The sequence below is a fragment of the Pteropus vampyrus genome, unplaced genomic scaffold (assembly GCF_000151845.1).
Source record: "Pteropus vampyrus isolate Shadow unplaced genomic scaffold, Pvam_2.0 Scaffold348, whole genome shotgun sequence".
Taxonomy (NCBI): Eukaryota; Metazoa; Chordata; class Mammalia; order Chiroptera; family Pteropodidae; genus Pteropus; species Pteropus vampyrus.
Window position 1 is genome coordinate 2,170,986 of NW_011889129.1, and position 23,960 is coordinate 2,194,945.

A 23,960-nucleotide genomic window follows, 5' to 3' on the forward strand; every position below is an offset into this window, starting at 1 on the left:
CCTTTGATTAAGAAGTCACAAAGCTAAATGTGTTCAGACAGCTGTGTAATATCTCTACTATTCACAAAAAAGAGATAACTGTTTTACCTTTTTTTGTCCCCATATTTATTGGTAGAAATTTGTCTTCCTATAGCTATTCTTTTAACAGTGAAATATTAAAATGCTATATTATGATATGTTCAGTACTTGAAAGTTAACAGAAGCAGTGCTGCTTCTTTATGCCCTTGCCTTGTCATTCTCTGGTGCAGCTCGTCTCTTTCATTCTCCTTATCAGAGTATCTCAGTGCTTAGTTGAGCTTGTTTATCTTAAAAGAGCAGGAGGCAGGCTTTTAGGGAGTAAGCTACGTGTTCCAGTATAACAGGCACCAATGCTGTTTGACTTGAAAAACATTTGATCTCTTACATTAACAGCCCATGTCACTGTAATAGTCGGGCTGTTGTTCAGTTTTCTATTATTTTAGCTTTGAAATAACTGTTAGTGCTGCTCCAAAATCTCCGTGTTTAAAATTATATATTGGCTGTCCCTCCAGGACTCGTAAGTAAACAAGGTGATATGTGTGGCCAGAGGGAGCATATTTTGTTAGCTTTGTTTTAAATAAGAACCTTGCCTATCTAAAGATGGGTTTTTGTCTGATCCTTGATATTGTGCTGCATGACTTTGCTTGTGTAAATTTGCAGATCTAGCAGTATATTAAAGCAGTTTTTTAGTTGCTAATGTGTATGCTCAGTAACTATTAATTATGAACTTACATATTTTTTCTTGAATAATAAAGCATTTAGTTTTCTTAGGAAGCTTAACTTCAGGTATCCTGCACGATTTCTCTAAGTACAGCAGTTTGTACAGTAGTTGTTGAAAATGACAAGCAAGAATTTAAGGGCTATATCTGTTAAGTATTACTTAGCTTAATTTTAAACATTCAGTTACTGGTAATTTCTGTGCTAGGAATAGTTTGACATTTGGAATCAGGTAGCAGTATTTAAATAAAAGAAAATATAATTTGTAACATCAGGTTTTTCTTCCTTTTTAAGAGTACTTCTTATTTCAATAGGTGATAGAATGGCAACTTACTATAATAGTAGTAGAATGGCAGCAGACAATTTTATTTCTTCTGTCCTCTGTTTATTTTCAAGAACTTGGTTTGTTTTCCTATTCTAATTCTTTTCTGATATGATACAGCACTACCAGGCCACCCAGCACTTTCTTTGAATTTAACCTAAAATACATCAGCCAGCACAAACATAATTGGTTGAAAAGCAGCCATCTATCTGGGGAGTTCTTCTAAATACTGAATGTGTCATGTGCTTTGACATGACATATCTGTAGTATCTCTGAATACAGAAAGCACTTTCGGCGTTAGTTGTAGGTGTTAAAGCAATAGTGTGTTTTAAGAATGTGTGCTGTACAAATTCTGGCTTGTGAGGTAATGACAAGTGTTTGCCTGCATAGGCAATATATTTTTCCCCCTGAGGTCCCCACACACCTAGTTTCCCTCAAGCTCATCATCTCTGTCAGGTTAATCAATAGGCACCGTATGGCAGAGGGTCAGTAATCAGTGTCATCGTGCCTTTAAATCGTGTTGAAAATTTGCTTAAAGCCTGGGCCAATTAACATCGAGATGATGAATGGATGGGAAGATGGGAAGAGCCTGACGCTCAGGGGCTTTGTGAGGAGGAGATGCTCAGCTGTTGAGCAGCAGACACCAGCGAATAAAATCAGCCATTCATGTGAGCTCAGTCCACCCACTCTTAATGATAATGTCAATCTAGCAAAATATATACACATTGGAGTTGTCACGAGTTCATAAATCAAAGGAGTTTGTCAAAGGCATTCAGATTAACGAGGCAGCAGCAATAACAAGTCAAATTTGCATAGAGAATTGCTTGAATCTCAGTAAATTATGATCCTGTTTTTCATTTGATTATTTGCTAATGTCTCAAGAGGGAAAATGATTATATTAGCATGCAAAATCTACTCCAGAAGTAGAAATCTGAGGTATAGAAGACCAGCACACTATGACAATTAATCAGTTTCTGCATACTAGCATAAATGCACAAGGCCCAGAAATGAACTTCTTTTTTATTATTATTTCTCCTTGCTACTGATCCAAATGGTTCAGCTTGACAGAGACTTTATATTGCTTTAACAGTGTTCTGAATTGTGCCTGCAGGCAAGACATAGTTATGCAGCTATAACCAACCTATCCATCTGCCAACCAGATTGGAATTCTCCTATCCAAGGCTTCCATTAACCCCCACTGACAGCTCCAAACAGGATTAAGAATTTGGAAGCATAAAAAATAGTTGTTCTTTGCAAATGTACACAATCCCTTTGCATTTTGAGAAAGGTGCTGTATCTGTAGTGTTTTATTATTAGTGTCGGACAGTGTAGCAGTGGGGGAAGCCTAGTTGGCATTTTTTTTAACTTCTGTCACAGGGAGTAAGGCTGTACTAATGGCAGTGCTGTGTGTTTGGTTGTCTCAGAGAGTGCTTTCCATTATATCTCGTTCCTAGCAGTGTACTTGAATTGGTGTATTACTAGAAAATATCACTTCTTGAAAGCTTTAACTGGTGGATCTTACTGAAGTTTAGCAGTATAGGGAGGCTTTGATATGGTTATGGTTTAATAGAGTAGGTCAAAGGATAAACGTGCGAGAGAAGCAGTGTGCATGAAAACATGCCCGAAAATGTTATCTTATGAGGACACTTCAGGTCCTCCCTAAAACTGGTTCTGGAATAGTATTCTTCAGTCAGTTTCTGAACTTAAATGACCTGTTTTTCCTATTGTATCCTAGAAAGATCGTTCAAAATTTGTTTAAACACACACACACACACACACACACACACACACACACACACACACACACACAGTGTTTTATCACCTTTCATTGAAGAGTTTGAATGATTTTTATCTATGTAACTAAATTACTTTTAACTTTGTAGAAAAATAATTGTTTTCTGGTTTTGAAAATTGCAAATCACATATATTTGGAGAGCCTATAATTAGCTCCAAATCCTATAATAATGGGGAAAAATGTTAATCCAATTACTGATTTACCAGTCAAGCCCATTATATGATGTTTCCTGTTTGCATCTAGCTATTAGAAATTGGCCTCAAGATTTTTTTCTTCACGTGGGTTGTCATTCTACATGATGACGAACAAATGATTCCATTTAAAAATGAGCTTAAAATCAGTTATAATTCACCACAATTTACCTGCTTTGCTAAAGTGATATAATTTTCCTGGTTACAGAGTTCTTTGTATTCTCTCAGTGAAGAACATGGCATAGATGGAAAATGTTACTTCTAGTTTTGGAGCTGGTTATTTTATTTATAACAGATGTCTATTCAAACAGGCTCAGGCTCTGTTGCACTATCCAACCTTGAGCAAAATGCTTACTCAAAGATTATTATAAGTCATTATGAGTGGCTTGACTTTTCATCACTGTGTAAATTAGTTTAGTTTTTCATTTGATTATATAATCAACTCTTAATTATCCATGTCATCAGGAGTGTGTGTTCGAATAGATAACTGAAAACAGTAAATACACCACTTACTAGGTCATGGAGAATATTGCCCTAGCAATATTGAAACTACTGTGTGCTACTTTCAGAACCTCTCTACTTTTTATTTTAGACACCAAAAACCTCTGAAAAGTTAGGAATGCTTTGCTGATCCACCGAAGAACTTTTCCTTCTTAATCAAGGGGTCAGCAAACTTTAATAAACATTTGAGGCTTCGTGCACCATAGGATCTCTGTCATGACTACTCTTTCCATTGTAATGTGAAAGCAGCTATAGACAAAAGATAAATAAATGGAGGTGGCTAAGTTTCAATAAAATTATTTGCAAAAACTTTGTTTAGAGAAGGAGCTTGCTAACTCATGCTCTGAATTATCATACTGGCATTATAAGTGGTGGGATGTAGGACTATAGTTGGGCTATCACTTTGAAGTTGTTCTGCTTTGAAAATCATTTTAAAGCTATCTGGACAGTGTGGGTATAGGGTTTCAATTATTTATTGAGCCCTTATTATCTGTATATTATCTAATGTGTTGGGAGGTGGAAGGAACCACAAAGACTGCCTAATGAGTTTTTGGTCTTATTGAGACTGAACGTTTTTCTAACTAAGTGACAAATTGTGTGGACTAAGATAAAAATTTTAAGGAATTTCCAGTAAAATGGAGTAGTTGTATGATTTCTTAGAGAAAACGGCAGTCGAAATTCATTTTAAGAATGGATAGGACTTGAATAGATTAATTAATTTTCTTGTGTTTATGATTGTTGAGTGAACTAGACTAGAATGAAAGGTTCTTCCAGGCTGAAAATTTCAAGATCATATCACATGTTTATGAGACTATGAAGAGACTTGCTTAACTAGGGCAGAAATGTATGTTGAAGGAAATAACTTGATGTAATGCAGCAGAAAATTCTGGAAGATTTTACAAACCAGGCCCAGAACTTCGTATTTGATTTCATAGAAACAAAGAGCCACTAATAGGTTTTGAGGAAAAAAGACCACATGACAGTAGGGATGTTTAAGAAAGATTAATCTGGCAATAGCATTTAGTCCAATAAACATCTTAAAACTCACATTATGTTTGCAAGCATTGTGCTGAGACACTGGAAAATGGAGATGAAAAAGAAACTGGCCCTGCCCGGAAGGAACTTACAGTAGTATAGGGTTGGGGTGAGAAGCTTGTTCATTTAGAGATATAATGTAGAAAGAATATAAAGAATATGTGCCACAATAGAAATAAAATGCTAATTCAGAATAATTAATTTCAACTGGGGTTAAGTGGAATGGAGGAGGCAAGAGATAATCATAGGCTTCTCAGAGAAGGTATCGTGTTAGTTGACTCTTGAATCAGGATAAAGAAGAGAGCAGAAAAGAAGGCTATTAAATGTCAAGGGACTAGAATCAGCAAAAGCACAGGGATGTTTTTCTCATTTTGGAGAATGATAAATAATGTCATGTAAATGGTGCAAGAGACTTTGAAAAAGTAAGTTGGCCAGATTGTGGATGCTGTACTAAGATGTTTGGACTTACCCTGTAGGTGACAGAGAACTATAAAAGGTTTTTGAACAGAGGAGTAATGCCTTTTTAGAATGATGATTCTGACAGTATTGTACAGAATGGATCAGATATATGTTTAGGCAAGGATACTAGAAGGCTTTCTCAATAGTAATAGCACTGATAAGAGGTATTGGTGGTCTAGACTGGAGTAGAGGCAGTGGAAATGCAAACTATTAAATAGATGATTCATGGGAGAAACTGAGACCTGAAATTGATTAGATACATTCAAAGGAAGAAAAGGGGGGTGGGAGTAAAAATTGAGGATTTAAATGCAGCATGGAAAGAAAAGTTTGAAGGGTAAGAGCTGACCTAGAATGGGTGAGAATGGTAAAAGAGTGCTTAAAATTTGGATATGTTGATTTTGACACAGTTTAAGTTTATCATCTGAATACTTTTTTGATGTGATTCCTTCTTCTTTTTTATTAACCCTGGGTTACTTCTGGAAACATTTTATTCAAAATACATCCCTGTGATCTAATGCACGAGGGTTAACATTTCACTTTATTGACTTTTTCCTTCCCAAACTTCTGTTACCATGTTTGCAGGAGTTACAACCTAAATACTTTCATTTTGAAGTTAAATTCAAAGTTGTCAGTGAGGCTTTTGTTCTGCCCCTTTTAATTCTAAGCTAGTAAATACTGGGCTAAGAGATAAAAATTTGCGTTAATATGAAAAGTAATAAGTTCAGTAGTATCTTTTTCAGAAATATTTTAATGTAATGCTATTATTTATACAATATTGTTATTCCAAGTACCTTCTACAAGTAATTTACTATAATGAAACTTTCAATCTGAGTGTCGTGAATGAGTTCTGAGCAGTCATGTTTTTCTGTTCGGATTAGGGTTAAGTGGTAGACTGTAACTTTTATTTATATTTGATGGAATTTACCCCCCAAATTATTTTTCATTTATTTCACTTTTATTTTTCTATTTCTTAACATATTTTCATCTAAGTTTCATCTATTTTATTTGTTAATTTTTATTTTGACATAATTTCAGATTTACAGAAAAGTTGAAAGAATAATACAAAGACCCATACTTATCACACAGATTCTCCATATGTTAACATGTTACCACATTTGCTTTATCTCTATACATATGCATATACTCACATCCATTTATTTGTTTTTCTGAACCATTTGAAGGTTATAGACATAATAACCCTTTACCCCTAAATATTTCATTGTGTTTCCTAAAAACAAGAACATTCTTTTAAATAATCACAGTACCAATTACCAAAATCAGGAAATTGACAATATAAACAAACTGCAGTACAGTCATACAATGATACTGCTTGACAATATAAAGAACTACTGATATATGTGACAGAATAAATGAATCTCAAATATGTTATGCTAAGTGAAAAAAGAGAGCCTCAAAAAATTACATACTGTATGATTCTATTTTATGACATTTTGGAAAAGACAAAATTATTGAGACCAAAAATAAATCAGTGATCACTAGTTATTGGGGAAAGAGATTGTCCATATAAAGGGGCAGTGCAGAGGAATTTGGGGAGTGATGGAATTGCTTTATATATTGAGTGTGGTGGTAGTTACACAACTGTATGCTTTTGTCAAAACTCATAGAACTATACACCAAAAGTGTGAATTTTTCTGTGTGTAAAATTTTAAAGTGGGAAAACAATCAGGAAATTAACATTGATACAGTGTTATTAGCTCATCTAGAGACTTTATTCAAAATTTTCCAGTTGTTCCAATAATGTCCTTTGTATCATTATGTCATAATACCCATTCAGTAGTTATCCATCAAAATCAAATAAAAGAGAGGGTCAAATATCATATAAAAGAGAAAGAAAATTGTGGAATGGGCTAGATATTACTCATCCTTTTAAGCTCAGGTCACTATTTTTCACTATTTAATTCAGTGTAGAGGAGTTTACTATTAATTTTGTTTCAGCCTCCCCAAATAATCTCAGGTAACAAGTTGCATTCAGTTGTCATGTCTTTTTAGTTTCCTTTAACATGAAACAGTTCCTTAGCCTTTCTTTGTATTTTATGACCTTGACATTCTTTGTTTAGCACAGACTAGTAATTTTATAGGATGACTCTCAATTTGGTTTAGTCTGATGTTTTCTCATGATCAGATTGAGGTTATGTTTTGGGGGGGCAAGTTTACCTCAGAAGTCATAATGTTAAACTGGTGTCTGTCAGATTACTCCACTGTGAGGTTACTGTTTTTCTTTTTGTAATTATTAAGTATCGTATGGAGAAATATTTTGGGTGGAGAAGGGAAAGGCACTCTATAGCTCTGAGTTTTGGTCTCAGGCAGTAATCATCTTTTAAGTTCCTTCACTTTTCATACCTTAGATGTTTTCACAACACTCACTCCCCATCTAAAACAGATAAAATAGAGGATCAGAAGGAAGAAAATTGTGGATATGGGCTAGATAGTTACTACTCATCCTGTTAGGGTTCAGATCACTATTTTTCACTATCTAATTTAATATAGATAGTTTACCATCAATTTTTTTTCATCCCAAGCACCTGTAGAATAAAAATGTGATTTATAATATCTTTAGCATAACAAACTTCCACTATAAAGTAATTAGGCTTCTAAGTTTATTATAATGATATTTTAACAAAACATAATTAATTTGAAATACAGGACCTTACATTGAGCTAAACAGGTTTAGATAATCTAAAATGGGATTTTATTTAAAGGAGGGCAGAACTTCGTAGTCTGGGAATAGTTACTTGCAATTATAAGTTTATAAAATACTGGCTTAATTGAATACAGTTATAAGTGAATATTGGCTTAAGTTTTTATTGTATACGACACTTAATGTTAGTGTTTAAAACATCGATCTATACTTAAAAAAAAATTAAGTACAAGTAAACCTCAGAGATATTGCGGGTTTGGTTCCAGGCCATCGCAAAAAAATGAGTACAGGCACACCTCAACGTGTTGTGAGTTTGGTTCCAGACCACTGTAATAAGCAAGTATCACAATAAAGTGAGTACTACTCTTTTTGCTGGTGGTGAGGGTCTTGCCTTCGGTTTGTAAAAAACACAACATCTGTGAAGTACAATAAAACTAGGTATGTCTTTATACAAATTGACTCTTGCCATCTTTTGATTCTCTTATAATGGCATGTATTGCTAGTTTCCTTATTTGGAATGCTTTATAGTCATTAACTATATCTCTTCCTCATTTTTTGGTAGATAGTCTGCATTCTTTTTTTCAAAATGGAAAAGAGCAGTTAGAACCCTTAAGTTATTGAGTCTCTGTCCCTTGCTTGTACTATAGCATGTTTTTTTTTTCTTTGTCTTAATTTTAGGGACCTTTACCTTAAAATGATCATCACAAATGTAAAATATCAAATTAAACTTCATAAGAGATTTCTGCTCAAAAGGAACACCTTAGTTCCAACAGAGTACAAAGGAAAGTACTGGCCTTTCAAGTCATCTAAAGGTGAAAGATGAAGCACACAGGTGTTAGCCACAGAGGTTCAAGGGGTTAAAATAACTATATATATGCTATTTATCCTTTAATGTCTTTTAAAATATATTTGATAGAAACCAAAAAAGTATAACTAATATCTAAGTTTAAACACAGTTATGGTACTATACTGTACTAATGATTTTATATGAAAATTTTCCGATAAACTAATATGTAGGAAAGAATTTCTGGATCTAAATATAAAGTAACTCCCCAATTAGAATAAGATGAATATATGTAATATAGCGAGTATATCAACTGTAAATTTTAAAATAGTAACATTACAAATGTAGTTGTGGAAAATAGAACCCAAATAATATATATTTGGATTTTCTGTATTTTGCCTTGCAAATAGTGATTTACATGTGTTGATTACCAATTTTTTTTCAATTATTTTTTATTGTAGTAAAATGCACAGAACGTAAAATTTACCATCTTAACCATTTTTAAGTGTACAGTTCAGTGGTATTAAATACATTCGTAATGTCATACAGCCATCAACCCCGTCATTTCCATAACTCTTTTCATCTTGTAAAATTGAAACTCTGCACCCATTAAACAATAACTCCCCATACACCCCTTCTCCCATTGTCTGGCAATCACCATTCTACTTTCTCTATGATTTTGACTATTCTAAGTATCTCATATAAGTCCAGTCATTCAGTATTTGTCTTGCTGTGAATGGCTTATTTCACTTAGTATAATGACCTCCAGTTTTATCTATGTTGTAATATATGTCAGAATCTCCTTTTTTAAGGCCAAATACTATTCTATTGTGTGCGTATACTACATTTTGCTTATCCCTTCATCTATCAGTGGATACTTCGATTACTCCATGTTTTAGCTGTTATGAATAATGCTGCTATGAACATGGATGTAGAAATATCACTTTGAGACTCTGCTTTCAGTTCTTTGGGGGTAGATACTCAGAAGTGCAATTGTTGGATTATGTGGTAATTCTATTTTTAATTTTTTGAGGAACCACCATATTGTCTTCCATAACAGTACATTTCCAAAAATGTACAATTTTACATTCCCAACAACAGTGCACAGGAGTTCCAGTTTCTCAATATCCTCACCAATACCTATTATTTTCTGTTGTTTTTTCTTTTTTGATAGTAGTCTTCTTCATAAATATGAGATGGTATTTCCTTGTAGTTTTGATTGGTATTTCCAAAATAATTAGTGATGTTGAACATCTTTCATGTGCTTTTTGGCCGTTTGTAAATCTTCTTTAGGGAAATGTCTGTTCAAGTCCTTTGCCTATTTTTGAATTGGTTCGTTGAGTTTTACAATTTTTCTATATATTCTGGATATTAATCCTTTATCAGATATATAGTTTGCAAGTATTTTCTCCCATTCTGTGGGTTGTCTTTTTATTCTGTCAATGTTTAGAACTCTGAACATGCTTTCAGTTGGACTGTTGTGTTTTCCCCCCCTTTTAAGTATTTAAAAATCTCATTGACATTTTAGGGTCCTCTAGCTGCTGTTTGAAGTGATAGTGGCAAGAATGGACTCCAATCCTAAACCACTGACTAAATGTTGTTTAGAGCTAAGTACTATGCTATTTTTAATAAAGAAGAAAATCAAATCTGAGAGGAGGAAGAGAAGAAGAACTCTTTTTTTAGGACCCAGACTTTGAGAACTTATACTGGCCAAACATTGACTGTAGTTTAAAACTATTTACAATCATAGGTAATCATCATGGTTTAAGTTGTTATCAGCTAAGCATAGACTGGAGCTTTCTTATACCCAGTGTCAATCTGAATTTTCAAAAAGCAATAAACCAGACTTCTAATGAATATGATCTGCTAGGCAGTGCTTAAATATAGATGAAATACTTTCCACCTAGACCCCTACATACATTTATTTATATACATGGGCATATGTTTTCCTTTACATAAGTGTATGTCTGTATGTATATAAATCTTCAAATGAATAAATGCATAAATATACATGGTATTCTAGCTTACAGAATTAGAAATGTAATTCAGTTTACTCCCACAGAATAAGATTGAAGATAATGAGAACTGAATTAAAGCTTACTTTCTTTCACAGAATTCCTCAGAGAGAGAAGACTGTAATAATGGCGAACCCCCTAGGAAGATAATACCAGAGAAGAATTCACTTAGACAGGTATGAAATTCAGTCTTACTTAAAATAAAAGGCTACCCAACAACAAAACAAAAGACAGGAAACCCTCAATTTGCCATTCGTTAAGCATTGGAGCTTAAATTTAGATGACTCTGAAGTTCGCCTGCCAATAGCCATCAGTTTGAATCAGGTAACATTGTTTTCTCAATTATTTAAAAATTTTGTAGGTGTGCAAGTACAGGACAGTCAGTTGCTTACAGATAGTGAAAACAAAATCAAAGAAAAGGTTTCTTGTTTATGGAAAATAACTTGAAATAATTCTTAAGTGCAGATGGTAGAATAGTTGACTTTAAACCTTATTTTCTTAAGATTCTCCTTACATTAAAAAAATTAATAATCAAAAGGGATCTGCCTGTAGTGAAGTTAGCCCTTTTTAGTCTAAGCAATATTTGTTTGCTTTTTCTAGAAGTAAAGGCCATTATTAATGACAACTTAAAAAAATTTTTTTTTACTCATCACTGTCCCCACACTCTCCAAAGATAACATATTTTACTTTGAAAGTTCAATTCCATGGTGCTTTCTTTTTAAAAATTAAAATGTCCAAACTCATTAAATCAAGAAATTTGCTCTTCTTACTGCCTATTCCATCTCCCACTGTCAACAAAAACAAGTTCTTATTTGTTGCCAGAGGATAGGTATACCACCTATTCATTTTAAATACAAAATTGGATAAGATGAGCACCAGCAGTAGTTAAAATAATTTTAATTTACTTGCATTTATGGCATTATTCTAGGAAAAAGGAGCTCTAATATTTGTTGAGCACCCTCCATGAATCTGATACTTATTTAATCCTGACAGCAACCCTGTAAAGTTGCTAGATACAATTTCCAAAGATAAAGAAAATAGAGGCTTAGAGTGGTGAGCTAGTCAATGATTTGAAACCCAGATCTCAATATCGCCAGTGTTTCTACTCTGCCTTCTGACTCCAGTTTCTATACAGTGTTAATTTAGGGGGAAAGTACTTGCAACTGTGAGACACTTATTTTTTATTTACTATATCTTAAAATTTTTTTAGACGGGCACATTTTTGTTTTTTAGAAAAATAATTAGTAAGTAAAATTGAATCAGTTTGGGAAGCTTTGTAAAAAAACAAAACAAAACAAATGATCAGTATTTGATATTGTGCAGTTTACAACTTTAACTATTTGGAGACAAACACCTGATCTGCAAATGTAAATAAATAGAACAGTATTGAATAAGATAAATTTGGAGGTGGAAACACTCTGCCCACTATACAGAAACAACTGTCAGAAAACAATGACACCACAAAAAGTTTTGGCAACTTTATTTAAGCTAACAAACGAATTTTCACTCTGCAAAGTTATAAATTAATTTTAATAGGCTGATCCAGATGGTCCATTTGGAAAATGGATAGGCTGATCTGTTGAAAATTAAACTAAATTTATCTCTCTCATACTTCAAACTGAAGCAAGAGAGAGAATCGTGCCTATTAAGTCCAGCACATACAGATGGACCAGCAGGTCACACATGGGACTAATCTGATTCATTTTAAAAATAAATGCATACATTATTGAATCATTTTCTACTTGCAAGATCTGTTGTGTGCAGTATTTGAAAGAAATTTTTTTTTCATTGCTTTTTAGTAGGTTCGTTTCATCCCCTCCACTTTAATATAACCATTTTTGTTTTTGTTTTTGTTTTCCTCTTAGTGCTCCAAAATGATTTTTCTGATATCTGTCAGTATTGAGATCCAAGCTCTGGAGATTAATTAGGTCAAGAGGCTTTCCCCCCTCCTTTCTTTGTAAAGGGTTTTTATCTCCATTCTCTTTGTGAAGAGCATGAACTCAGTGTTCTTGGAAAGAGAAATGGCCTTTAGAAACAGGGAAGTAGGAGATCCTCCTGGGGCCCTAGGAGCCTTTTAGCTTCTGGGTGTTTTAACAGCCCCATGAATGCAGATTTGTAAATTTATTGCAGTGCCATCTGGTTTTTTGCTCGAACCAGATTACTGTTGGCTTGTGTCTGTCTATTGTGGTGGTCACTCCCTAGGAGCTTGCCCTCTCAATCTTAGGGAAGAGCGATGAATAGCAGGGGTCAATAGAAGCGGGTCACAGGGCAGCTGTCCAGGACTGCCCTGAACTTGATTACCCCACCGCTGATTTTTCTAATGTAGGACATAATATATAAGCTGTTTAAATTCCCTCTTTTCTCTATTGCATATGACAATAATGAAGTGCCAGTTGCTTTTTTCCTCCCCATTTTAGTAAAGTTATGTAGATAAAAATGTGTCAAAGGCTGCCTTTTACCTGGATGTAAGTAGAATTTTTATCACATAGGCCAATCCCTTAATTTGAGATTCTTCTGCAGATATTCCCACTGAGATTTCAGGAACTCTCTCACCATTAATTTTAAAATGCTCAGTTACATTCTAACAAGTTTAGTAATATTTTAAACTAATTTTATAGTTTACATATTCTAAAGTACAGTTTTATCATTGTTGATAGGATATGACCACTGACTATGTTTTAACATGGAGAGTTAATTATTGGAGGAGCTGAAAGAAGTGTTATCACTACAATTCTTACAGACATTAAAAGGATAATGAAATATTATAAACAACTTTAATCAAAAATTTGGCAACTTAGATAAAATGGACAAATTCCTTGAAGAATACAATTTACTGAAACCAACATAAGGTGAAACAAAATTTGAATAGCCTATGTCTATGAAAGAAATTGAATTAACTATCAAAAGGCCCATATGGTTTCACTAGTGAATTCTATCAAACATTTAAGGAATAAATAACACCCATCTTATACAGATTCTTTCAGAGTAGAAAAGAACATTTCCTGGCTTGTATTATAAGGCCACCATAACCATAATTCCAAAACCTGACAAAGACATTAGCAGAAAAAGAAAATATTGAAGGAGAAAGTCAGGGACACTATTCCCGGCATCACCCAGTCATTTTGTATACTTGCTTTTTCGTTTCATTTCCAACATCAGAAGGCAGGAATGTTGAGGGGTAGGAGGGAACAATGTATCCTTTTAATTTTCTAAGTTTCAGAATAATATCACCTCTTGGCATTAAGTGAAGTGTGAACTTTTATATAAAGGATGTACAAAGTGGCTACAATTTTCTTTCTACTTTTATTCCTAAAATGTGATGCTAAGGAAACCATAGCAACTGTTTTTATATCTTTTATTCATATCTACAAACAAGGGCAAAGGCCTGGGAGGATACATGAAAGTACTCATTACTTTTTGAAAATGTAGCCTTACAACATGCAACTCCTTCTTTGCTTCACATTGGTGCTAATAGGATCTGTCAGCCCAGCCTTTCTCTGTAATTGAGTAAATTGTGACCTCTGTCTAATCCTTCCCCCATCCCCCATTCTCTTTGTGTATGTGTCCACTTACCATCCTGAGAACGTGGGCAGTGATAAATAAAGCATTGAGTAGAGTTCTCTCAATGCTTTGAAAGCAGCATGATGCCAGCCCTCTAGTTATATTTCTTTAAGTGTTTACGTTTTTCTGTATTCTTTCTCTTGTGTAGCTGGAACCCTGGGGATGCAAAGCCATGAGAGAGGCCAAGAAGCTAACAAAGTAGCTGTCTCCCTTGTTAGCTTGTTCCTTTATTCTTTAAAAACAAGATAAAAACCATCTGGCTCAGGGCATTACATTTTCCTCCCCCATGCACCTCTTAGATGGAGACTTCACCTGCAGTGAGGGTTTACATTGATTAGGGAGAGAGCAGTAATTCAAGCTTCCATCCTCTTCAAGGATACTTTGCAGTCTTTAAAGGTGCTGACCCACTGAGTTAAACTGTCAAGGGAGGATAAAAAAGTATCTTCATCCCAGGAGGTAACAGCTGCCAGGTTTTCAACACCTTGCACGCTGCTGGAAAAATGTCACAATTGTCAGCTAAAAGAAAAATGACTCTGTTGTCATCTTCTGTTAGTGACTGGGCCTTATAAAAGGAACCACATAAGCCTTTAAAAGGAATAAGTAGCTTTTTTCCTTGTCTACCATGCCCACCCCGCCATTCCTATGTTGTTCTAAACATTACCTTGGAGTAGATCTAACAAAACAAAAAACAGTGGTAAAGAACTTAAAGTGAAAACAGCCCAGTATAAGCATGGACGTGATTGGCATAGTTCCTTTATACAGTTGGATGAGTAGGAGGAAAAAGCACTTCACTGACACAGAAAACGACATTATAGTGTATATTAACAAAACAACAACAACAACAAAAAGTCATTCATAAGCCACTGAACTGAGAGAAAACATACTGTATTTCTGCTCTTTGGAGGACAATTTGTTTTCTAGCAGCATCCAGATGGGTAAATACCATGACATTTCTTTCTTCAAGAAGTCACTATGTCTTTTCTTTCTTTAAAAACAAACGAACTCACTGATTTACTTCCTTTAATAGCTCTGCAGTGTTTGTATATGATGGCATTCCCTTCTTTCTGATTTGATTGATGAGGAGGAAAGGTTTAATGAAGTCCCTGATATCAGGCATGCAGGGTTTTTTTTCTATTTGTTTTAGGTTAGTCATTTTAATTGTATTGAGTAATTAGAAGGTACACACAGCCAAGGGAGCTTTGTTCTGATAATTGCTCAAGAAAACCCATTCTCTCTTTCTGCCGTTGCTTTGTGTTAAGACATTTCTCCCCCTAGTGGCAATAGTAAGCACTTTGACTTGGCAGTAGGCAAGGTGTAATTGCAACATGACAAACTATGCTTAAGGGACTATCTTGTAAATACTTTAGTTTGGAGTTTGGCATTATTTCATTACATATATATATATATGTTTCTATTCATATATATATATATATATATATATATATATATATTTTTTCCCCCTATGAAACTTCCTGCCTCTTTTTTTTTTTTTCCCTGAAGTACTTTGGGCTTTGGATGGAAAAAAATTGCCTAAGATAAAAAGTGTGTGTGTGTGTGTGTGTGTGTGTGTGTGTGTGTGTGTGTGTGTCTGTCTTAGTGCATCCTGGGTAATGTTTTGCAGCTTGACTTAATTTTAGTCATCTGTTTTAATTACCTATTTATAAAAATGCTTTTGCATTTGTAGACATTATTTAATACTTTGGAAGAAGCACCTCATTTGAAATAAATAAATAAATTGTATTTATTTTAAACAATTCATGTAAAAGACCTTAAAGGTAATTAATGTAGGTCTCTTAAGTAAGACAAAAGTGATCGTTCCAAGTCTGATGAAGTGATTTGTTTATTTAACTTCCCACTTCGGCTGAATCCTTCAGAGTCTAATAACTTTTTAAAAAAAAAAAAAGAACACGGTTTGGCAATTTGTGTCTAGCTACAAAAACTCTTCTTCAAAAAGAAGCAATTTAATAACCAGCTTTCTTAAAATTACTTTGAGGAAGGAAGACTGGATAGGGGGTTGATATTTTGTTTTATTTTTATTTCAGTGTAATCATTCTTTGATAAATTGTGTAATCACTGACTTAGTGGAAAAAATATTATTGAACTCCTGGGTTGCAATGACCATAAAAAGTATATTTTCATATAGAGACTTGAGATATTGTGAATAAATTATAAAGGAAACAGCTTATATGCTAGTCGAAGTCCATATGGGCCCAATTCATTTTGCGTTCAGTGCTAAATCTGGATGTACCATTAAAAAAAACAAAAAGAAAACAGGGTGGGGGATGGGGTTGTCTATTGTGCCCAGTTGTATGAGTCCTTAAAAAAATCTGCCCTAAGAGCAATATGGAACGAGATCAGAAACAGCTTTGCATCTATTGAATTCGGTAGATTCAGTAGATCTGTGTGACATGTTTAAAGCCCAGTTCCAGCTTTCCTAGATGTTGCTTTGTAGTTTGCTTTTTCTATCCTATATTCTAGCTGGAAACTCTATTTGATGTTACCGTATATCTGAAGGTCCCTGTCTACTCTCTCCCCATGCTCCCCCCCACCCCACTAGCCATTTTCATTATACTATATCTTGTTTTGCTATAGGGCTGATGAACAGATTTCTTAAGCAGCTTTTTGCAAGGTTAAAAGAATGCAGCCTTGGTAACAAGTTTGTGTCATTTTAAATATATACCTTCTAGTAAATAAGGAGAAGTCTGGCAATCAATCCCTTTTAGTGTGTTATATGTTTCACCTGACAACTAAACCTTCTATTGATTAGCCATTACTTTGTTAGATAATCTTATGTCATTGAATCCATTGTAAAAAATTAAACTCTTTAAAATGTTTTACCCTAGCAGCAGTGTGAAAATTGAAAACTTGTTCAGAATTACAGCCTGCTTTCACAAGGTAGTTTTCAGCAAAGCATCTTACTGGTTTATGCTTATGTGCTTTATATGCAATATAAAAACATATTAAAATACTCCAACGCAAAACTCTCTGCCTCTGGTTCAACAGTGAAGCTACCTTTTCAAATGTTGCCTGTGGCTATTATACTCACTAGTTTAATTTTAGCATGAAAGGAGTCTTATAATGGTAAAATATTGAATTTTTTAGACTTTTTATCCCAGAATAAGGATCGTGGCAAGTTTTAGTTTACTAATTTATGAGACTTCCTTGGGAGAGAAACAAGATCATATGCCCATTTTACAGGTGGAATGTCTAGAAAATAAAAGCCTATATATAGCTTTATTTTAGAAATTTCTGCAAGCCTAGAATAGGTTTCCTGAATCTATCTAATGTTCCCCTGAGTGTGTTATTCTCATTTCTGAGGAGAAAAGGAATTTTGGAGGAAAACAGATTAGTTTTTTACCTGCCATGACTATTTTTTTCCCCCAGAAAAATAGCATAATATTTTTATTAATTATCTGGACAAACTCTAGTATTTACTCCCTAAAATATTAACTGCATACTTTCATATTTTTATTGAAATAAAATTTTCATATGTGAATTATGTAGATATTAATTGCATGAGTCAGTGAATTTTGGTAACTCGGTCCACCATGTAACCACCACCCCAATCAAGCTATGGAGCACTTTCATTACCCAAGAAGCTTCCTCGGTCTCCTTCCCAGCCAGTTTCCCCACGCCCAGTGAATCAAACATGATCAGCTTACTGCCATAGATTAGGTTTGCCTTTTCTGGAATTTCATGTAATAGAATTGTACATTTTTTGGTCTGACTTTCAGTATGTTTATGAGATTCATCTATGTTTCTGTGTCTATCAGTAGTTTATTCTCTTTTTTTGTATATTCCATTGAATAAATAGTACAGTTTATTTTTCATTTTTCTTCTGATGGACACATGAGCTATTTTCATTTCTACAAATGAAGTTACTGTGAATGTGCTTGTAAAAGCTTTTTTGGTGAGCATGTGTTGAATACTTTTTATGTGCTTCTTGGCTATTTTGTTTTCTTTTGTGATATATGTTTAAGTTTTTTTGCCATTTGAATAAATTTCATTCGTACTGAGTTGTAGAACTCTTGAGTTCTAGATACCAGTCCTTTGTCAGATATGTGTCTGAATATTTTCTCATAGTCTGTCTTGCTTATTTATTCATGGTGTGTTTTGATAAGTTTCTAATTTAAATTTTTTTTTAAATTTTTCAATTACAGTTGACATTCAATCTTATATTAGTTTCAGGTGTACAGCACAGTGATTAAACATTTACATAACTACCAAAAGAAGTTTCTGATTTTTAATGAAGTCCAGTCCATCAGTCTTTAGCTTATGATTGTGAAGATATTCTTCTAGAAGCTTTATAAGTTTTGGCTTTTACCTTTGAATCTGTACTCGATCTCAAATTAATTCTTATGTGTGCTGTGAAGTAAATTTGGGATTCATTATTTTCCTCATGCTTTTTTTTAGGGGGGCAATTAAGTTCATTTTGTTTGTAATAGCAAAGATGGAAACGCCCTCTAGTTTTTTTGTTCAGTTGTTTTGGCACTGTTGTTGAAAAGACTTTCCTTTCTCCATTGAATTACATGGGTACCTTTGTCAAAAATCAGTTGGCTGTGCAGAGAAAAGGCTACTGTTGAATGCAGAGCAAAGGGTGACAGCATCTAAGGCCAGTACTGACCAACTCCTACTTCGAGTCTGCATGACACAGAGGACGAGCTCAAGGTCCTCTATCTTTAGAGGTATCTGTCCTTACACCAAATATAGTCAGGCCCCCTACAGTTCCACATCCATGAATTCGACCAACTGCAGATCGAAAATATTTGGGGAAAAAGTTGAGTCGTTGCTGACATGTACTATGTAATTAAGCCTGCAATGGTTGTGTCTATACTGAATGTTATTTTTTTTCCCCTTGTCATTATTCCCTGAACAATACAGTATAATTGCCATTTACATAGCATTTATATTGTATTGGGTATTATAAGTAATCTAGAGATGATTTAAAGTATATGGGAGGATATACATAGGTTATATGCGAATACTATGCCATTTTATATAAGAGACTTGAACATCCACGGATTTTGGTTTCCTTGGATCAGGTCTGTCCTGAAACCAATTTCCTTCAAATACTGAGGGATGACTGTACTACACTGTCTTGATTATTGTCGCTTTAATATTTCTTGAAATCAGGTTGCATGAGGCCTCTATATTTTTATTTTTAATATTTTGTCTTCTAGATACTTTACATTTCTATTTAAATTTTAAACTTAACAGTTTCTCTTAAAATGTCTGGGAGTGTTTGATTTGGAATTTAACTATAAATAAAGCTATATATCTATTTGAATAGAATTAACCTCTCAGTAATATTGAGTCTTTCAGTCTATGAACATGGTATATACATTTGTTTTTTAAATTTTTTTAGTTTTCAGTGTACATTTCTTGTACATAGTTTGTTAGATTTATTCCTAAGTTTTAGAAGTTTTTCAATGCTGTTGTAATTTTTTCTCTGATTATTGCCGGAATATATAAATATAATTGATTTTTGACTGTTGACCTTGTTTCCTGTCATTTGTGAATAAAGACAATTTCTTCTTTTCCAACTTATTTGCCTTTTGTTTCTTTTTCTTGCTTTATTTGAATGGCTATGGCCTCTTTTATAATGTTGAATAGATGTGGTAAGAGGACATCTTTGCCCTTGTTCCTAGTCTTAAAGAGACAGTAGTAACTTTTACATCATTAAGAGTGATGTTAGTTGAAATTTTTTAAAATTTCTTTAATGGGATTGAGTTCCCTTTTATTCTTACTTTCATGTGGGTTTTTATTATGAATGGGTGTTTAATTTTGTCAAATGCTTTTCCCCTCTTTTATTCTGTTAGTATGGCGAATTACATCAGCTGACTTTATAAGAATCTTTATGTTCAAAAGGGATATTGGTCTGTAATTTTTTTTCTGAAGTCTTGTCAGGTTTTAGTGTCAGGGTTATGCTGATCTCAGAATGAGTTGGGAAATTTTCTCCTCCATTTCCAAAAGTGTTTGGGCACGATCCTGGTGTCATTTCTTCCTTTTAATTTAATAGAATTCTCCAGTGAAACCATCTGGGCCAGAAGTTTTTGTTTTTTTGTGAGATTAAAAAAAATTTTAATTTATGTGGAATGATTTTTCATAACAATTTCAATGTCTTTAATATATATAGAGCTATTCAGATTTTCTCTTTCTTATTTTGTCAGTTTAGATAATTTGTGTCTTTCAAGAAATGTGTAACATTATGTGTTCTGTTAATATCTTTTATTTTAATACTCAGATTATTCCATATTGTGCTGAGAGCCCCTTTAGGCTGACATCTGTACCTCTCTGACATATCTCTATCATTCCTTGAGTATTTCCAGGTTCACCTTGTATTTCCCCTGTCTAATCCTGGAATCAGTCATTTCTCCAGGAAGCTATGGTTCCTTTTAGTGCAGAATGGCATTTAGGAGCCAAGATTTAAACATTAACTTTTATTTTACATTTATATTTATATTTTTTGAAAACCATGACTTCCCATTAATCTCTCCAATTCCAATCTAGTACTGTAGAGTTTGTTCTAGATTTCTCCCTTTTCATATTTGGAATTCTCTTTTCTACCAGTAGGAAACCTGGTTTCACATTTTTTCCTTTCAACACAAGCTTTCCTTGTTTATTATGGTGAAAAGTCTGTCACTTGTTGTTCTCATGTATATAGCATCCCTTTTTTTCTTTGACTGTTTTCAAGGTTTTGTCTTTGTGGTTTTCAGCAATTTTGACTCTGTTGGACCTAAGATCAGCAAGACAGTGGTTTTCACCAATTATAGAAATATTTGGTCACTATTTTTATAACTGTTTTTTGTGCTCCATTCTTGCCTTTCTTCTGGGTGTCCAAGTAAACACGTGTTAGATAACTAAAAAATGTCCCACAGGTAACTGAGATTCTGTTTATTGCTTTTTCTTTTTCTCTCTCTGTTCTTCAGTTTAAATAATTTCAATTTTTAATTCAGATCATGTACTTTTCAATTCTAGAATTTCTTTTTGGTTCATTTTAGGTTTTCATTTTTTTTAGTGAAATTTTTCCATCTCAGAATTTCGATTGTGACCATATTTTCCATTTAAGTTGTTGAACATATTTATTATAGCTTCTGAAGAGCCTTTTTCTGCTGATTTCCTACAACTAGATTATTTCAGGGTCATTTTTCTTTTTTAATGCCTACAGCACCAGTATTCCTAGGTGGTCTCCCATCCAAGTACTAACCAGGCCTGACCCTGCTTAGCTTCTGAGATCAGACAAGGTTGAGCACGTTCATAGTCGCATGGCTGTAGACTCAGGGTCATTTTCCATTTGTTTCTTTTTCTCTTGACTATGAGTCTTATTTATTTGCTGCTTCTCATGTCTAGAAGTTTTTTATTATATAGTGGACATTGTAAATGATACCTATCAGAGACTGTGGATTTTTTTTTTAATCTCCTGTTTCTGGCTGATAATTGTGACTTCGTAGAGTCTGGATTTGCCTTCATTATAATGGGTGGTGTGTTCTGATTTTGTCCTTAGTCCTAAAGCAGATCTCTTAGATCTAAGACTTATTCTTTAGTCTCAATGTAGGGTCTTTCTAGGTTTTTAGCTTATTAAGCCCCTCACACTTAGTATGAATCAAATTCTAAACTCTGTCTCCCCTTATAGGCAGCAGCTAGAATCTGTGCTCAGATCTTTCTGTCATGAAGCTATTACTTTCCATTAAAATTCTTGGAGTCCCCCATTTATGTATATAGTTTAGGGGTTAGCCATGGATTTGAGGGGAATTTATATGCATGTTTTGATACTTCTTCCCTTTTCCATGGCTCTTTCTATTTTCTATGATTTCTCTTTTCAATTTCCAGCCACTATGGCAGCCCTGAACTCCATCCTATGACATCTCGAGCCAATAGACTGTGGCTTTCTAATTGAATTTTAGTCACCCTGTACAAAAGTGTACCCTTAGGGAAAAAAGTGCATAAATATGGATCTCAGCCAGAGTGGTTGTCCTCTGTCAAGGTCAGTCTACTCTTCCCCCTAGTTTCTGCCTATTTTAGGTCAGTCTCTTGCCTTTAAGTAGTTATTTTAAAAGACTTTTTCTATGGTTTGTAATTGTTATCTCAAGAGGGTTAATCCAATACAAATGTCTCTGCCATTATTGGAACCAGAACTCTTTGGCTTAAAGTTTTATTTTATACATTGTATACCAATTACTTCATAAATGTATGTTTATGAAGTAAGTTTCATTTAAAAGATTATGTTGTCTGTACATGAATAGTAAATGTTTGTGGTATTAGTAATTGCAAAAGAAGCCCAGTATATAAATGTACCAATAGTCCCTATATGCTAATGTCAAATAATCTAATTTATTCTTTTAAAATATGTTTTGAAAACATTTCAACCTAAATGATGTAAGAATAAAACAGTTAAGTGGATATATTTTAAAAGTTTAACTTGTTTGAATGGAAAACCAATTTTATAAATTTTTTTCGTTTTCTTAAATTTCATTTTGTCTACTTCTAAAGAATGATAATCGAGCAAAATGAATTATTTAAAATATCTTTGCATCTGTTACTGATAAAACTAAATGAATAAATAAATGGGAGGAGAAATAATTTTTCCTTACAGAAAAATTCAAGTTAATAAATATATAAGAAAAAGAATAACTTTTAAAATTATTACTAGAATACTACAGTAAAAATTGTCATAGGCAAGATCTAGCAACGGATGCTAAAATTAACAGGCAGAGTTGAAGCAGAAACAGAATATTTGCATAGTCTCAAAGTATTTTCTCCAATATTTAGTTATTCCTAAAGGAAAAAAATACTAAGCTTACAGTTAAGAATCTTGGCAGACATGGCTTTAGGCAAGTGATTAAGGTTAACGTCACCAGAAATATTCATCAGCATACCTCCTGACTTGATGCATTGAGAAGGGCACATCACCTCTGTGGTATCCTTCCTAATAATGTATAACCTCATTCTGATCATGAGAAAACATGAGACAGCCTCAGATTCAGGGACATTCTGTAAATTAGTCAATCAGTACTCTTCAGAAGTATCAGTCATGAAAGATAAGAAAAAACTGAGGAATTTTAACAGATTAGAAGGACCAAGAAGATATGACAACAGAATGCAATGTGGGTTCTTGGATTAAATCCTGAAAGAAAAAAGGACGTTAGTGAGAAAAGTGGTGAAACTCAAGTTCTTTACTTTATATTGTACCACATTTTTCCCTTAGTTTTGATAAATGTTCTGTAGTTATGTAAGACATTCACATAAGGGGAAGCTGGGAGAAAGGTATACAGGAACTGATACCAATTTTTGCAACTGTTCTGTAAATCTAGAGTTTTTAAAAATGGATTCTTTTCTATTGTTTTATGAAATCACCTGTGTCTTCAGATTATTCTCTTTCATTTCGACACACATATTTATACCAGTACTTCTCAAAAAGTGTTCTTAGACTATCAACATTAACTGAGGACTTATTAAAAAAGCAAATTCTCAGAAGCTCTGTGGATGGGGCCTACCAATCTGTGTTTTAACAAGCTCTCCAGTTCATTCTGACACATAACTAAAGTTTGAGAACCATGATTTGTACCATCAGTAAAAACTTAAGACTAAAAGGAAACAGTTTTATTAACATGTTGCCCGTTATTAATAATGTTTGCTTACCATAAAATATAACCAGTGTTTTTTTTAAATTGTGGTAAATATATAACATTTTCCATCTTAGTAAGCTTTTAGTGTACAGTTCAGTGGTATTAAATACAGTCACATTGTTGTGTAACTATCATTACCATCCATTCCCATAACTCTTTTCATCTTGTAAATCTGAAATTCTATACCTGTTAAACAATAACTTTGCACTCCCTCCTTTTTCCTAGTCCCTGGCAGCCGCCATTCTATTCCTGTCTCTGTGATTTTGACTACTCTAAA

At 33.7% G+C, this 23,960-nt stretch overlaps 1 protein-coding gene across 9 annotated transcripts in view; it reads left to right on the plus strand.

Annotated features, from left to right (window-relative positions):
• BTRC (beta-transducin repeat containing E3 ubiquitin protein ligase) overlaps window positions 1–23,960 on the plus strand; it is a 148,837-nt gene that overhangs the window by 68,970 nt on the left and 55,907 nt on the right. For 6 of the 9 annotated variants that reach the window (XM_011378874.2, XM_023522513.1, XM_023522514.1 and 3 more), the window contains one exon: window positions 10,595–10,672. The exons of the other annotated variants lie outside the window; for them this stretch is intronic. In XM_011378874.2, the coding sequence (XP_011377176.1) occupies window positions 10,595–10,672 (78 nt within the window). The remainder of the gene's footprint in view (window positions 1–10,594; window positions 10,673–23,960) is intronic. 9 annotated transcript variants of the gene reach the window in all.